Source organism: Stigmatopora argus, chromosome 11 (genome assembly GCF_051989625.1).
Source record: "Stigmatopora argus isolate UIUO_Sarg chromosome 11, RoL_Sarg_1.0, whole genome shotgun sequence".
In the NCBI taxonomy this organism is placed as follows: Eukaryota; Metazoa; Chordata; class Actinopteri; order Syngnathiformes; family Syngnathidae; genus Stigmatopora; species Stigmatopora argus.
Window position 1 is genome coordinate 13,645,925 of NC_135397.1, and position 16,922 is coordinate 13,662,846.

At 42.4% G+C, this 16,922-nt stretch overlaps 2 protein-coding genes across 4 annotated transcripts; both read left to right on the forward strand.

Annotated features, from left to right (window-relative positions):
- The first annotated feature begins 1,553 nt into the window (after positions 1-1,553).
- Positions 1,554-8,243, forward strand: lrit1a (leucine-rich repeat, immunoglobulin-like and transmembrane domains 1a). Its single transcript, XM_077614113.1, has 4 exons — positions 1,554-1,826; positions 3,659-4,119; positions 5,319-5,624; positions 6,389-8,243. Exons 1-4 carry the CDS (start codon positions 1,705-1,707, stop codon positions 7,441-7,443), a joined length of 1,944 nt encoding a protein of 647 aa, XP_077470239.1. The 5' UTR covers positions 1,554-1,704; the 3' UTR covers positions 7,444-8,243.
- A 1,636-nt stretch (positions 8,244-9,879) lies between these two features.
- Positions 9,880-14,203, forward strand: lrit2 (leucine-rich repeat, immunoglobulin-like and transmembrane domains 2). 3 transcript variants are annotated; one of them, XM_077614213.1, is made up of 5 exons: positions 9,881-10,090; positions 10,326-11,116; positions 11,828-12,339; positions 12,421-12,561; positions 12,742-14,203. In XM_077614213.1, exons 1-5 carry the CDS (start codon positions 9,972-9,974, stop codon positions 12,766-12,768), a joined length of 1,590 nt encoding a protein of 529 aa, XP_077470339.1. In that variant the 5' UTR covers positions 9,881-9,971; the 3' UTR covers positions 12,769-14,203. The 3 variants fall into 3 exon arrangements, with proteins under 3 accessions (XP_077470336.1, XP_077470339.1, XP_077470338.1); XM_077614212.1 differs by having other exon boundaries at positions 11,828-12,561; XM_077614210.1 differs by lacking the exon at positions 12,742-14,203 and having other exon boundaries at positions 9,880-10,090; positions 11,828-12,651.
- The last annotated feature ends 2,719 nt before the right edge of the window (positions 14,204-16,922 follow it).

Sequence of the window (16,922 nt, forward strand, 5' to 3'; positions counted from 1 at the left end):
ATAAGTCGACATAATAAATGAGCAATGATAGTTTTTACTATGGGACAATAAGTTGATATAGTCACTATCATAACATACCTAGGAGATAAAGTATAAAAAAATATAACTAGACATCAGTACTGCCTCATAGCCTCATAATTATGATTTGATATCTCATAATTCTTGGATGAAGGCACGGTGAAAGAATGGCTTTTCGGGTGTGTCTCACAGTTCTGAGATTGAGGGTTTGATCACAAGTCTGGAACTTTCTGTGTGGAGTTTGCATGTTCCTTGTATGAGTTTTCTGCGGGCAGTCTGGTTTCCTCGCACATCCCCAAAACATGTGAAGTAGACTGGATGAAGACTCTAAAATGAATGTTAGCCTGAACAGTTGTTTTTCTTCTTGTGTCCTGTATTTACCTGGCCACCAATTCAGGGTGTCCCTGCCTGGTGCCCAAAGTTGGCTAGGATACCCTCGTGAGGATTGTCATGAGAGCTCGGGTGTGTCAAACGTGTGGAGCGTAGTTGGACCCAAATGCGGGGAAGCAATCAAGGGAAATTGAGTGTGCTGACAAAACTTTTAATAAAACGTGGTAAGGGTATCAAGAAAATAACAAGGACTTAGAATCAAATCACAAAAACATGCCTGATCTGAAGGGGAAAGACATGGATAAGTGAGGAACTGGAACATGATATAGAGACACAGAGAAACGCAGAATAAAGCAGACGATCTGACAAAGACTGACAAACACAAAGGGTTTAAAAACAATAGGTAAACTTAGTGGGCAATCACATGGACAGGAAACATCACGCAAAAAAGCATCACAAATCCAACTCCTAACAAGGAAAAATGGTATGGAAAATGAATGATTGAATAATTATTCCATTTTGTATTGTGCTATCCATGTCTCTCAAGACTGATCTTGACTTTTTTACTCCTTTTTTCATCTTCGACTTTGCATTTTCCTCAATGACAGCTAAAAGTTGCATTGATAAAAAAATGAAAGCCGCCTTGTGGTGTAGAGGTTCACTTGCCCAACTTCGGTGCGGGCAGGCGCGGGATCAATTCCCGCTGGTGGCGGTATGATTGCGAGTGCGGATGGTCATTTGTCTCTCTCTGTGCCCTACGACTGACTGGCGACCAGTCTAGGGTGTAGTCTGCCTTCGCCCGGAGAAAGCTGGGTTAGGCTCCAGCAACCCCTGCAACCCTTTCGAGGATGGGCGGTATGGAAGATGAATGGATGAATAAAAATGAACACTCAAGGATGTTTTCGATAGCTAAGGGATTCTTCATGTGAGGGGCCACCTTGTGGTAAAACAGAACGACGTCCACTTGCAGATTAACAGTCACGGCACGGCTCAAATGAACAAACCACATTTGAGAGGAAAGAAGAGGGGAAAATCATCCAAGCATCACAGAGGATTATGACCATTTCGGAAGTGTGCGTGCATGTGTGTGTGTCCCCCCCCCTTCTATGATAATAAACAGAGGACGTCTCTGCGCAGCCTATCGGATTGTGGGATGCAATACGCATCCAAATGAAAAGAACGCCAGTCCTCGCGTTAATCCTTGTCTATCCTTTTTATCTGGGGACTCAAAGGCAGTCTGATCACTATGGGACAGCGGAGCGGTGGAGAGATGCGATTCCTGTAGATGAGAGGCGCCAGAGTTGGATGCAAAGTGTGTGCATGCATGTTAGGCGCGCTGCGTAAAAGTGGGCCAAAATGTTCCTCGTTCTTCTCGCGGGGCTCTACGTAGCCACGGCTGGATTTTTGTCCCCGGTGAGCAGCTGCCCGTCCCAATGCAGCTGTTTTTACCACAACCTGAGTGACGGCTCCAAGGCCAGGTAAGGCATCATTGCGGGGCACGCGTCTCCTGGAGGTTTTTTGATGGTAACTTGACTTGTGCACCAAAGATGAATCAGGGAGTGCATGCTCTAATTTTATTTAATGGAGGATTATCTTTCAATGGCACTTTCAAGCTTGACATCATCTTAGTTCGGGATGCTTATTTTGCGCTACTGTATGTTCTCCTTTGAGCGCAACCATGGCGGAAATCAGCACTAATTGAGACCATTTAATTGGAACATATAAGAGCCAGTAAAATAAAAACAATCGCTTTAAAGACTAAATCTAATTCGAAATGTATCATCATATCTTGTTTAACACTCACTATTGACAAGAAATGTCACCCGTTTTCACAAAGATTTACACTTTTATTGTGACAAACTTAAAAACACACGCTCACACAGTTTTTTTGGTTACTGGTAGCAATGCATTTACCAATCATTATCATCATAATGGCAACCTTTTCTAATATTTTGCAACCCCAATGGCAGTCAAAATATATGATGCCATGGCTATTACTGAGTCAATAACCCGCAAATGTGCACAAACGTAAGGTTTGTTAAGCCTCATGGTGTCACTCATATTAGTCGCAACCGACATTGGTGCTTTCATTTCATATCATAGAACTGAACAAAACAAAGATGTTTTTTTACAACAACTAAATACAAAATTTTAAATTGATAGACAGATAGACCGAACTCAATGAATAGCTTGAATTTTTAAAAACTAAGCGTTTAGAGCCTGCGGTCAAAAACTAAAAATATTCAAGCACAACTAAAGCTCAGTTTGTGATGATTTGAAGAAGGAATTTCATTGCAAATAAAAAAAAGTCACTTTGGTGCCTAAAAAGACTGATACTTTGAGCAAGAAACATGAAGGCTTTACTTGAAGGATAGCAATACGATGGTCTTGATCAGACCACAGGACTTGAGTTTGACACACATTTCTCAAGTCATTCATTTCAACTGATGGCGGTGGGTGTCCCATCCAGTTGAACAAGGGAGGGTTGGCAGAGTGATCAGTTGTGGTCATTGGTACTGAACACAATCATTTACTGCCAGGCTGTCCAGTTCAAATGTATTTGTAGGCCCAAGTTAAAAAAAAGTTCTGAGTGCAAAATGGTCTGCACTCTTTCTCTCAAAATTGGAATTAATTTGGATTTTTTTAAATTTTTTCTCATTAATCATCTGAAATCTATTTCTTTATATATTCTTATCAGTGCTTAAATAAAATTGACAAAAAAGGAAAGTACTCATGCTTTCTGCAACTCCATTTACATTGTTTGTGGCTAATAATGGAACATTATTCATTCATTCATCTTCCATATGACCTATGCTCACAAGGGGTGCTGGAGCCTATCTCACCCAACCACAGGTAACAGGCGGGGGCACGCTGTATTGGTTGCCAGCCAATCGCAGGGCACAATGAAACAGACAACTACTCGCACTCACAATCACAACGACGCCGAGTGGGGATCGAATCCAAACTGCCAGCACCAAAGTCAGGCGAAAGAACCACTGCACCATCACCATTATCGTTTTTTTTTTAAATTACAGTATCTCCTATCCTGTGTCGTTGTACCGTATGAAATCATGTTTCACTGTCTTTTATCATACACTATCATAATGCAATGAATCGTATGACACCATCGATTTTCATGGATCGCAAATTACCGTATTACGTATCAGAACGTTTTTCAGTGCATTGCATCTCATCGTTCTCATTGTTTTTATGTCAATGTATTGTGACCCATCTTATCATTTTGTGCAGAGGTTGTGTCAAGTTAGTATTATGACATTTATGTTGAGTCAGTTTCTTTTGTGTTTCTAAGGAGTGTTATTTGCAATGATCCCGAGATTTCACTCGTGCCAGTTGGGTTCCCAGCGGACACGTCTAAGCTTCGCATCGAGAAGACGGCCATCCAGAGGATACCGAGTGAAGCTTTTGACTACCTCTCCGGTCTGGAGTTCCTGTGGATGTCCTTCAATGCACTGTCCACACTGGGTGCCGACAGCTTCCGTGGACTCTTCAACCTGGAGGAGCTGCGCCTGGACGGCAATGAACTCACCGCCTTCCCCTGGGAGTCGCTCAGCGACATGCCCAGTCTAAGACTTCTGGACTTGCACAACAACCAGCTCACCTCGCTTCCCGCGGAGGCCAACATTTACATCAGGAACCTAACCTACCTGGACCTGTCTAGCAACAGTTTGCTGACGCTGCCCAGTGCCGTGCTGTCAAACTGGCTGGCTCCCAAACCCGCTCAAGGGCCGGAGAGCTCCAAAATGATTTTGGGTAAGAGCATGTCCTGCTATAAGGTCTCGGTACTCTTTAATTGTAAATACAGATCATTCCTTTTGGTGCACAGCCCAAAATGTAGAAAAAAAGTACACTTTACTCATTAAAATGTCTGTGTTAACTTCCTCGAAGTGTTGAAAATCAATACGAGGTTGTTGTTTTTCCCGCCTAAACTCATTCATTCAATCAAAGCCTACTAATAGCCATAGAAATCATTCGAACTCGGAGACAGCCTTTCTCTGGCAATGGCGATGAAGCGATAACTTGTCATCTTACAGTGTATGTCTAAAATTCAAACTAAAAGATACGCATACTGAGAAGACGCTCAATAATCTTCAAAAGAAGCAGCGTGGTATGTCTAGTTTTTATTCTTCGTCTTTAGACAAATTTACAAAGTCAGGCTAAATAGTGTGCTGCCATCAAGTGTTCAATGTTTCCATTACAAAAAAGAAAACAAAATAGGGTGACAGAAATTTGCAGTATAGTGGGACTGTTGTTTTTCTTGCGCACCCATTTTTTTTACTGTGATCTGATATCTTATTTCAACTGGGAACCAATCCAGGTTGTGCCCTGCTTATATAGCTGGGAAAAGCTCCAGCACCCTCAGCAACCCTTGTGCAGATAAATGGAACAGAAAATAAATGATGCGTATTCTTTTGATTAGTTCGTGTAACCCACACATATTTAGAAATGTATCTGCACAAAAAAAGTACCAAATACACCAAAAACGAACTCCATTAATTTACTTGGAGAGCATCAATCAGATATGTCAGAAACAATTATTCTCCAATTTGCTACCATTATATTGTGCATTTGCTAATTGTTTTGCATTTAAGCATTTAATTGTTCAGGCTGTCATTGGGTCTCTTGGGGATTTTATTTATATTCATTTAAATTTCAAATATTGCATCTCATGAGTATCAGAATATGTATAGAGTTGAACTCAATACTGAGAGCAGCTGTTTGAGTTTCCCATGCCAAAGCTGGTGGTCAAGGGCACACAACTTAAATGACGTCATAACCTGACCTTGATCTCAAACCTCCTCCTCCTCATCACCATTGCCATGCTTATGATTTAGTATATGAATTAAATGTTAATCCTCTTACAAGATTAACGTCCTCCACATTGGCCATCTGCAAGCCGCTCAACATGTCGCGCCACCATTCCTCACCTGTAACTCCTCACTTTCCTCCAGGTCTTCATGACAACCCGTGGGCCTGCGACTGCCGCCTGTACGACCTGATCCAGTTCCAAAAGTCTCCCACTCTGGCTGTGGCGTTCATTGACACCAGGCTGCGGTGCTCGGACCCCGAGAGTGTGTCGGGTGTTCTGTTCAGTGACGCCGAGCTGCGGCGCTGTCAACCACCGCAAATCCACACAGCCGTAGCTCGGGTCCGGAGCGCTGTTGGGAATAATGTTCTGCTCCGGTGTGGGACAATCGGTGTGCCCATTCCTGACCTGACATGGCAAAGGGCAGATAAGCGAGTCATAAATGGATCTGGTGAGTCTGCAGCTCGTTTGCACTCAAACTGATGTAATAGAAATGAAATGCTTGAATGTGACATAGTATATATTATTCTGTCTCTCTTTATATCATGCTTTGGTCGTCTGGTTGGCGTCTATGAGCTAAGGAACTGATGAAGTGACTTGAGGAGGTCCATTCTTGAAAAAATAGTCACCATTTGCCACGATCTTAGGGGAACTATAGGCATTTCTTAGAGCGTATAATTCATTTTTTGGGGGGTTCAGTTCGTTGCAGATTTTCATTAATAATAGTAGGGGTTGGTCATAAATCAAATTAAATTTTGGGTTAAGGTAGCACCATAAACTCTGTAATATATTCTTGATCAGACTTTAAATAATGAATTTGCTGCATTTGCACTATTGCAACGAATGAAACATTCATCCCGAACCGCGCATCCTCATAAGTCATGGTTGTCGCAGTGTTGTTTTCTTAAATTTCATTCACTTTTTTCCCCAAATATTTACTCATAACGACAAAACAAGAGGCACAGGAAACCCATGACTGGTTGCCAGTCAAACACTAGACATGTAGACCAATAACCTTTCACACAAACACACAAGCAATTATCTTTCTTTTAAAATATGCTACAAATCCATTTGGATCTTTCTCAGAACATATGGTATGGAGCTCAAGCGTCTAATTTACAGGCAAACAGTCAAACTCTAAGCCCAATGTACTTTCTTGATTCTTCCATAAGGGAACCCAAACTAACATCACAACTTTCCATTTGTTTTTCACAGTCCAGCAGGAAACGTCGAAAGATGGAATCACCTGGTCCATTCTCAGTGTCCCGGCCGTGTCCTACCGTGATTCAGGGAAATACAGGTGCACGGCCACAAACTATGCAGGGAGTGCCGAAGCAGTCATCTCCTTAGTTGTATCAAATTCTCCAAAAATGGAAGGCAATCAAACCAACAATGAGAAGAAGGCCAAAGTAAAAAAATCCAACCCAGTGGGAAAAGCAGCATACCAGGAAAAACTCGTGGCGCGATACGTGGTGCCAACTGCAAACCCCACAACTGCACCTCCAATCCCAGATCCTGGCCTTCTTCGTCAAATTTCGGACACCAGTTTGGACAGTTCCACTCCTTCCACCGACACGGCCGTGTCATCCAATGCGGACACGCTGCTGGATCTGGAGAAAACCAACCTCATTAACCTGGCTGCAAACACCTCGTCTCTGCAGCAGGATCCAGAACGGATAGTCCGCTCGGTAAAGGTAGTGGGTGACACGGATAATACAATCTCGCTCAATTGGCGTTCTCCCAAGGCCAAGAACACGACTGCCTTTAGTGTACTGTACGCTGTGTTCGGGGAGAGAGACATGAGGAAAATCAACGTGGGGGCGGGCCAGAACAGAGTGACCATCGATGGCCTGGTGCCCCGGACCAAGTACATTGCCTGTGTATGCGTGAGGGGGCTGATCCCCAGGAAGGAACAGTGCGTCATATTCTCCACAGACGAGGCGGCCAGCGCGACCGGAACCCAGAAACTGATCAACGTGATCGTGATCACGTTTGCCTGCATCATCGCCGTGCCCCTCACCGTCATCGTGTGTTGCGGGGCGCTGAAGAGACGCATCCAAAAGTACTGGGGGAAAAAATCCAAGGACATCCAAGATTCCTATGTGACCTTTGAGACCTTGTCACCTGGAACCAAAGCCAAAGGGCTGGAGGGGGAATACTTGAACAGACTTAACCCCGAAGAGTCCAACAGGCTGCTGTCAGCCCGCTCCAGTCTGGACTCGGAGGCCACAGCTAAAATCGAAGGGCAGCCTAACGAGTACTTCTGCTGACGTCATGCTCCAGCTCCGGCTCCTCCGCCACGTCACCTTCCTCGCTCTCATCCTCCACCTCCCCCTCCGTGCCCCAGTCCCAACCACCATCCGCATCCTCATCCGAAGCCTCACTTTCACCCACATTCATATCCTCAGCACCATGCAAATCCCCAGTCTCGGCCGCACCCCGAGGTTAGCCCTCCCGTTGGCCGCTCTAGGAACACATGTTGGGATCCCCCACCTCCTGTTCCTCCTCGCTGGGTCACGCCCCCGACGCCACCTCCGCCCCGAGCCAATTTCTATCAAAGGACCTTTGCGCGCTGCACTATCATGGAAATATCTGTTTAGAGGTTGTTTACTACACGCTTTTGTTCAGAATATTTCCACACCATATCATCTGACTGTTATATTACCTTGCATGGCGCAGCAAAGAAACCCAAAGGGAACCAAAATCGATAGACACTCCATTGTCATTATGTAGGTGTATAATTTGTAAATATTTTAATTGAACAGTGTACACTTACATACATGGTCAAGTCTGTGCCTCTGTTTATATCTGTCATATGTTCTCAGAGGAGATTTATAAATATATACAAACACACAGGCATGGCGAATGCAGACAAGCTGGAGCTGGAGACAAGAGCAGAAAGGACTGAACTATGACACCATGTAAATAAGACATGGAATTATTTCTATTTCCTAAAGCTATCTCCATGTATTTGTTTTTGCACCACTTAGAGGCAACACCACCCCAATAAATGTAATTACGTATTTACTCCACTGAGGATTTGAATTCAATAAACTTTTCTATATCTATATTTGGATATGTGCAATGTGTTCTTCTTAGTGCTATCAACGGTAAAGCTTTTAAGTTAAATCTTTTATGCTCTGAAGATGAAGTCGAGAGTTCGGTTGTACAGTATGTTCTTGTGTGAAATTGTATCCACATTTTTTACAGTAGCTGTTAGAGACCTAAAGTTTTAATCATCGATAACATTTAGTAGAAAAATTTGCGTGTTCTGGATTTTAATGTTAGAACAAGCTGAGATTTACAGATGCAAATCATGTTTAGGATAAATTTATAAAGAAATTCCATAATCTCTATTTGAAAAAAGAAATATGGAAGAGACTACCGACTTAATAAACCAAGGGTGTCAGAGTTCGCGGGCCGCTTTAACGTCAACTTGATTTCACGTGAGCCGGACCATTTTTGATATAATATTTAGATTTTTTTTTAATAAATGGATTAAAAGAACTGGATTAAAAGCCCTGAATATTCCGTTTTTATAGATCTAAAACAATGTTTATTTTAGCTTTTTATTTTTAGATTTTACAAAATGATTTTTGAACTCAAAACACAGAAAAACTTGATTAAAAAATTACAATTTTTGATTTAAAAGGGGGAAAATCAGGAAATTTAATATACATCTATACTCTTCATTTTAATTTGATCCTAAAACAGAAAGTCGGCACTCATGATTTACTTTCCCGGGCCACACAAAATGATGCGGCGGGCCAGATTTGGCCCCCGGGCCGCCACTTTGACACGTATAATAGGCCATAAAAGCAAATATTGAAAATGATATTTTTTTATTTAAAAAATTCCAAAATATTGTAGTGAAAAACTTAGGCCACACAAGCTAAAGGGAAAAAAATGTATTACTTTCATTCATTCTTTTTCCGAACCACTTATCCTCGCAAGGGTCGCCGGGCGTACTAGAGCCAATCCCAGCTAAAGATGGGCACCAGGCAGGTGACACCCTGAATTGGTGGCCAGCCAATCACAGGGCACAAGGAAACAGACAACCATTCATGCTCACACTCACACCTAGTGGCAATTTAGAGAGTCAACCAGCCTACCATGCATGTAGTATGTCTTGTGTGAGGGGACCGACCTGAGATTGAACCCTCGAGTCCAGAACCGTGAGGCTGCCAGGTTGCCCGTGTATTATTTTAGAAACCTATAATATTACTTCTATGAAGTGAAGGATTATTTTTTATAGTTTAGACTCATGTTTGATAAAAAAGGAAATCTAACCCTTTATGTTAACCACCCGCACAACAATCCATCCCTCAGACAAATGTTTTTCTCCAACTGTTTAAAAAAGGCATAGTTGGACCTTTGTGTAAGGCAGAGACCAAGCTGAGTTTTTAGGCCAGATGCACTTCCTGACACAAGCCACCAGTGGAAATCAAGCCCAGGCCACCATTGTGGCACTTAGTCAATTGAGCTATAGTCTTTATACCAGGGACTACACATGAATATAAATTTGTAGTTATTTCGGCTCTGTACAACAATTTTGGTGTCCAATGTCACTAATAAATAAATGAAATGAGAATAGACATCAGCTTGCAGCACCTTCCAATCCCCTACTAAAATGCTACTTATAGTGGGCGTTACCTACTTAGACAAATAGCGGGTCAGACCTGCTGACTCTGTCAAGAATTAGGTGTTGTGCACTCAGGGATTAGCCCTAATAAGATCCCTCGTCTGCCTTATTCGACATGTCTTGAACACGAATGCCGTCCCCCATTTGGGCAGTTTTATGCGGACTATGGACAGGATTCCTTACCTGTTAGTTATAGTTTTCCTTCACATCCAAGGGTATGAAAGTTTTTCTCAATGTTTGCGGGGGTGTAGCTGTATAGAAGACCGTCATAGCAGGTGAGACTTCTTGTAGACCTTGTTTCTGTGTCAGGTGAAACACCGTGTTTAACTCAATTGCATATTTAATTGCTGCAAATAGATGTCTCAGAAATAAATTAGGAGACCAATGAAAAAGATCCTTTAAATGAGTATGCTTAGTTTGTAGTCAAAGTGATATGTATATATCTAAATAAAGTCATTTTCCCAGTGATGGATTGAATAAAGTTCTGAATTAATGCTTGAATTCTCATAGGTCTATCATATGCATGGAGGAGAATGCGTTCAGGGCCATACCAGAGAACATTCCTCATGATATGACCAAAATCCGCATTGAAAAATCCCATTTCACCGAAATCAAGCGCGGGGCTTTCTCCAGAACGACCGCTTTGGAGAGCTTGTGGCTGAACTTCAATGACATTACCCTGATCAATTCGAAAGCTCTGGAAGGTTTGCACAATCTGACTGAGCTCCGCCTGCAAGGGAACAAGTTGCGCTCCGTGCCATGGACGGCGTTCGAGGACGCTCCGGGCCTGAAGATCCTGGACCTGAAGCACAACCAACTAGACGTCTTGCCGGAGCACGCGTTAAAGAATTTGCCCAATCTGAATTACTTGGACTTATCCTTCAATCGGCTTACGGTCATATCCAAGGAGGTCTTCCAAAACTGGCCCCTATACCAAAAACTGCAGAACAAGGAGGAGGGAGAGGCGAGTTCTTCTGGGCCGAATGTCGTCCTTGCACTCCACGACAACGCATGGGTGTGCGACTGCCGTCTCAAGGGCTTCGTGGAGTTCATCCGCTCCCTCAGCCCCCCGATTATTCTGATGAACTCCTACTTGACCTGCTCCGGGCCAGATTTTAGGATGGGCAAGTTCTTTCACGAGGTTGAGCTCCAGGCTTGCGTCAAGCCAGTGGTCACCACCCCATCGGCCAATATCACCCTGCCGCTGGGTGCCAATGTCACATTGCGCTGTCTTGCCAAGGCCCGGCCGGACCCTGCGGTGTGGTGGACATATGGTCTGAAGATAATCAGAGGATTTCATGGTAAGAGTGTGATCTCTGCAGTGTGACATCCAGGCAGGCGGATCGCCTGATATCTTGTGCTAAATTAGATACTTATGTGCACATTTTAATCACAGACTTCTATAAAGCTTCCTTTAAGAGGAGTCAATCTGGATGTTGGCCACTGACTCCGTCAAGCCTCACACCCTTGCTGTTTCAGATTATTATGCGCTGTGACATCCCTGGCAGGCTGTGTCAACAGCCCTGCTGTTTTTCGAGTAAACTTATTTGTTTTTTACTGACCAATATCAATACCAGTACTTGAGATACCCAATTTGGATGTAAAGTACTTTTAGACAGGTGTCACTTGTCAAAATCATTTTAATGAAAAACAATAAGGGTGCCACACAGTGGGAGACCTGGGTTCAAATCCAGGTCGGTCCACCTGTGAGGAGTTTGCATGTTCTCCCGGGCCTGCGTGGGTTTTCTCTGGATACTCTGGTTTCTTCCCACATTCCAAAGACATGCATGGTAGGCTGGGTTGGACACTCTAAATTGCCCCTAGATATGAGTGTGAGCGTGAATGGATGTTTCTGCTTTATGTAACAATCAAAAACCACCTTGTGTGTTGCATGTTGTGACACCGGTGCTTTTTTTTTAAACCAAATGTTTTAAAGTAAACTATCCTAGACCAAAGACTTCCTTGCGTTACAATATGTTGCTTAAAACATTCTGAAAATAATTTCATCTCAGAGTCTCAAGAGAGAGTGGATGAAGATACCATTAGATCAATATTGGTCATTCCTTCGCTCCACACGGCCGACCGTGGTGTCTACACCTGCAGTGCTGTCAACTTCATCGGGAACTCTTCAGCAAACATACACCTTGACATCCTTTCACCTGATGGCAACCAGTCACCATCCCTTCCTGGTTTCCCTGCAGACGACGAGAACGTTTACATCGACATCCGCATCGCCAAACAGACGGTGCGTGGCATCTCCATTGAGTGGTTCGCTGTCTTGGACCACCCCGACCAAACTTGGTTCACCATTCATTTGGGTCGCGCCAATGGTGACAAGAAAGAGACCATCTACATTGGACCGGGCATCCGGTCGTACTCCGTATCTGACCTGATGCCTGCCACCAAATACGAGATCTGCGTGACGCTCAAGAACCGGTCGCCCCGGCCGGGCCAGTGCGTGGTCTTTGTCACGGGAAGCGACATCACCGAGATGGAGCAGCGGGAAAAGTTGATCCACATTGTGGTAATCGTCCTCGCCATGGTGCTGGCAGTACCAATCGGCATGTACGCCTGCACCACCGACACTAAGTTCTCCTGTCTGGAGGGCTTGATGGCATTTTGGAAGAAACGGCGTGGAGAGGGGGGCCTCGGCGGCTCGGAGCACGCGAGGCAAGGCACCTTCGACAGCCTCCAGGCGGCCAGCGACGAGGACCTGGTCCGGAAAGAATCCAGTGAGGACAGGAAGGTGAGGCGGAGGTCAGATGACAGGTCGATTAAGGGCAAGGCCGACAACAGCAGAATCACTGCAGAACTTTACTAAATGGCATGAAACACTTTGCATATAACCATTTTCATCAATTTGTAAGTTTATTGAAGTGGTGTGATACTACCCTGCTGATACTCTTTACTCTCTCCTCTGTTCTAGGGCGGGAGATTTGTTGAAAAGGTGTGATTGCACCCCTTTTTGGCAAGATTGTTATTCAAAGGATTGCAGCAGTGTAGTGATATACTTCATTATGTTCTTTCTCTCTGATTAATTACTCACTGTTTACCATGCCTTTGTGAAGGAATTGGGCAAGATAGTACAGTGGTACCTCTACTTACAAAATGATTTGGTTCCAGAACATGTTCATTAAGTTGGATTTTGCATGAATAGACCAATCTTTTATATGTGAATTGTCTAATACGTTTCAATGTCCTAAAAAAACAACTAAACCCTTTACAACCCTTTAAAAAATGATCAGTGTCCCAATTTTTTATGAAAGATGTGAGAAACACAAAAATGAAGGAAAATTATAAGAAAATGCTTTAATAATGTAATAAAATGGATAACAAGCATTTAAAAACATTTACTATTCACGCAGGTGCATAAGTGTAAGGAGGCAACGTTAGGCAACAGACATAGCACACAGACACACACATGAACACACATCTAAACAACTTCAAATTATGAATTCACAGCAACTTAGCATCAAATAGCTGCTTTTTCAGAAATAATCGACTCTGTCACTGTATGTCCTGCAATTTCTTCCTTTCTTTATCCAGAGGAGTAATAGTCTCTCCATCTCGTTATTCGTTCTCGTTATAAAGTCACAGAGAAGACCTGTCAAGGAGCGTTGTTTTTAATGCTTCCTTCTGTTTCAATAGCAATGATAGATGGATAATGGCCATATTGCCTTGCAATATCAGTCATGGATGGATAACAGAGCCCACTTTTTCATTTCATTCGCACCAGTAATTGTAAATAAAACTTTAACCACAATCGCAAAAAAAAATACAATGGGAGGCCAGAGGAGTGTAGGAAGAGTCAAGCAGGGGCAACGCTACCGTGACAATTTCAAAATAAAATAATGGAAACAGGAAATGTATTGACGTTTTGAGGGATTTCATAACTTGAATCTTGCTTTTGTATATTGGAACAGCAATTTGCATATCAAAAGATTACGTAACGTAGGATGGTTTAACACTCCAAATTGCCCCTAGGTATGAATGTGAGCGTGAATGGATGTCTGTCTCCTTGTGCCCTGGCTGGCCACCAATTCAGGGTTTCCCCGCCTGGTGCGCATAGTTGGCGGGGATAGGCTCTAGCACCCCACGCAAACATTGTGAGGAAAAGCATGACAGAAAATGAATGAATGAATAAATTAGGCAGAATCCCGAGCCTGAGCCAACCTTCAAAGATTTGTTTTAAATACAGCTGTATATAGTTTTGGTGCTTGCTTACAAAAAGCATGTAGTATTTTAATTCATGGGTCTATTTATTTGTACCCTGAAGTTTTCAAAACCCACAATCTGGAGAAATGTGCTTTTGGTTTGATGGCGAAAATGTATTTTATTTTGCCCTATTTTACTAAACTTGAACTTATTTCATTCAATAGTGCAAAACACAATGAGTACAAAAGATGTTTTACAGGCAACTCCAATTCATAAATGGTGTATATTAGTCTTGAATGACAGCAAAACGCAAAACGTGGCTGCATTGTATTATTTTAGACAACATTTGCAAACAAAAACACATTATTTTTGTTCAACCCCCCCAAAAAACTCTTGTGTAAACTTTTGATAGTGATTGACAATATTATCAAAAATGTGTTTCTTTTCTCTCATACGACATGTAAAAAATTGTATGTTTTCCATTGTGCACTTTGCAAGATAATCACAGTTACGTCTTAAGTGTCCCAAGTGGCGTTTGTACAGCTCCTGTGTGTGTTTGCTGCAAAGTTTCATCAGTTGATCTGTAATCCCCGTCTGCGTCACTGCAGTTTTTTAATACGTCACACGCTGGACCCCTGCAAACAAACACAAGCACAGCACAACGACCATACGCCGGACATGATCTGGGCCGAGGAAAGCCGGACAGATGGTATGTCGGATATGCACGCGCCAACATTGTTCATTTGACATAAGAGGCAAACACAAGCATCCTCAGAATATCCACATCATGTTGTGTAGTTTGATTCTATAAACATATCTTTCCTGTTTGTTTCACACTGGAGGAAACATATTATACACCAGAAAAGGAAATCCACTTTTAAAAATATATATAAATGGCAGTGTATTCAGTTATGCTATGCATTATGATGATACATTTATTCGGTTTTGCACTTTCCCCATAGTAAATGAAATTTTGAAAATATATCCCTTTTGTATTTTCACTTAGAAAGACTTGATGGTGTATTTCCTTTTTTTCTGAAAAAGTCTTTTGTTTTTCTATTATGTAATCTAAAAATAAAACAAACAACAACAACAACAACTTTAAAGATAAAATAAACAATGGCGGGCACGTATTCTCCTGTGAAGCTTCTCTCCTGCCTGAATTAAATGGTACTCAGTTGGAAAATTGTAAACTCACAGATTAAACAAATAGGGTGCTTGCTTTTTGATAGTTTTTTTTTAAAAAACACATTTTATCACTACTTACTGAGTACTTTTGCCACCGATTACAAGTGACCCTATTTGCTCGAACTGAAAATATGGTAAACTCTAAAACCCGTCTTTAGTTTGCTCGTTTTTAGCATCAGTGCTTTTTGCAACTTCCTACTGTGTAATCCTGTACACAGCAGTAATCCTGGCTGCCTCCTACATGGCATAATGCATGCTCATTTGGAATGTTTCGCGTATTATTTTCTGTCCATTTCTTTTTTTAATAGCCTTTGAAAGTGTGTCATGATTTACTTAGGATGGGCAGGGTTGAGCTCAAATTGTATTTTTGGTCCATGCTGCCTGATTTTAAATGCACTATTAAATTGATTACTCACATCTTAAGGACCAAACCAGATAAGAGCAAAAATGATCTTTGATTTGTGGCCAATGCTGCAATATTGCAAAAAGATGAACAAGTTGTCCCTTGGATTAGCGAGGGTAATCTGCGCATTGCGTGTTTTATGTAATTTGGAAAATACGCCGCTCCAGCATGTTTGGCTCTGAAATGCTCAGAGGGCGCTTTGAATGTAACTTGGTAATTGGTATTGCTCACGTCGGTGCTGCAGCAAAGGGGATTGTGCAGAGTCAAATGTGACTTATTTGTCGAACATCTGCTCAAAAAAAGGAAGAAAAAAAACCCATCACCAAATACTGTTGTGTAACCCTACCTCTACAGAAAAAAAACATTTGTATGCGCCTACCTAAGATCATTGGGGTGCTGGAGCCTATTCCAGGCAACTATGAACAGTAGGGAGGGGACATCCGGAATTGGTTTCCAGACAATTGCAGGGTACAAGGAGATGGACAACCATTCAAGCTCACACTCATACCTATGGCCAATATAGAGTGCTCAATCAGCCTACCATGCATGCTTTCGGGACGGGGGAGGGAATCGGAGTACCTGGAGAAGACCCATGCAGGCACAAGGAGAACGTGCAAACTTCACACCCCAGAAGGTCCGAATTTGGGATTGAACCCTTGATTTCAGAACTGTGAGGCCGAAGCGCTAATAAAGCCGCCCAATATAGTTCATTCATTCATCCATCTTCCATACCACATATCCCCGCAAGGGTTGCTGGACCTTACTATATCCTAGGCTGGTCACCCGTCCGCTGTAGGGCATACAGAGAGACAGACAACCATTCGCACGCCCAATTGTACCACCACCAAGCGGAATCGATCCCACACTTGCTGAAGTCAGGCAAGTGAACCCTTACACCACAGGTGTCAAAGTGGCGGCCTGGGGGCCAAATCTGGCCCGCCGCATCATATTGTGTGGCCCGGGAAAGTAAATCATGAGTGCCGACTTTCTGTTTTAGGATCAAATTAAAATGAAGATTATAGATGTATATTATATTTCCTGATTTTCCCCCTTTTAAATCAATAATTGCAATTTTTTATAATTTTTTTCTGTGATCTTAGTTCAAAAAATCATTTTGTAAAATCAAAAAATATATAAAAATGTTTTCTATTTTCTACTTTAATATGGAACATAATGATTAAAAGAGATTTTCCCTTACTACGAAAAAAAGCTCAAATAAACATTTTTTTAGATCTATAAAAAACGGAATATTCAGGACTTTTCTTTTAATCAATTTATTAAAAAATATATCTAAATATTATATCTAAAATGGTCCGGCCCACATGAAATCGAGTAGACATTAATGCTGCCCGGGAACCAAC

Excerpts from the sequence above, each read along its gene's own strand:
- lrit1a (XM_077614113.1), top strand. The coding sequence starts at position 1,705 with ATGTTCCTCGTTCTTCTCGCGGGGCTCTACGTAGCCACGGCTGGATTT. Across the intron at positions 1,827-3,658 it reads AGTGACGGCTCCAAGGCCAG|GAGTGTTATTTGCAATGATC; the intron begins GTAAGGCATCAT and ends TGTGTTTCTAAG. Across the intron at positions 5,625-6,388 it reads GCGAGTCATAAATGGATCTG|TCCAGCAGGAAACGTCGAAA; the intron begins GTGAGTCTGCAG and ends TGTTTTTCACAG.
- lrit2 (XM_077614210.1), top strand. The coding sequence starts at position 9,972 with ATGCGGACTATGGACAGGATTCCTTACCTGTTAGTTATAGTTTTCCTT. Across the intron at positions 10,091-10,325 it reads ATAGAAGACCGTCATAGCAG|GTCTATCATATGCATGGAGG; the intron begins GTGAGACTTCTT and ends GAATTCTCATAG. Across the intron at positions 11,117-11,827 it reads GATAATCAGAGGATTTCATG|AGTCTCAAGAGAGAGTGGAT; the intron begins GTAAGAGTGTGA and ends ATTTCATCTCAG.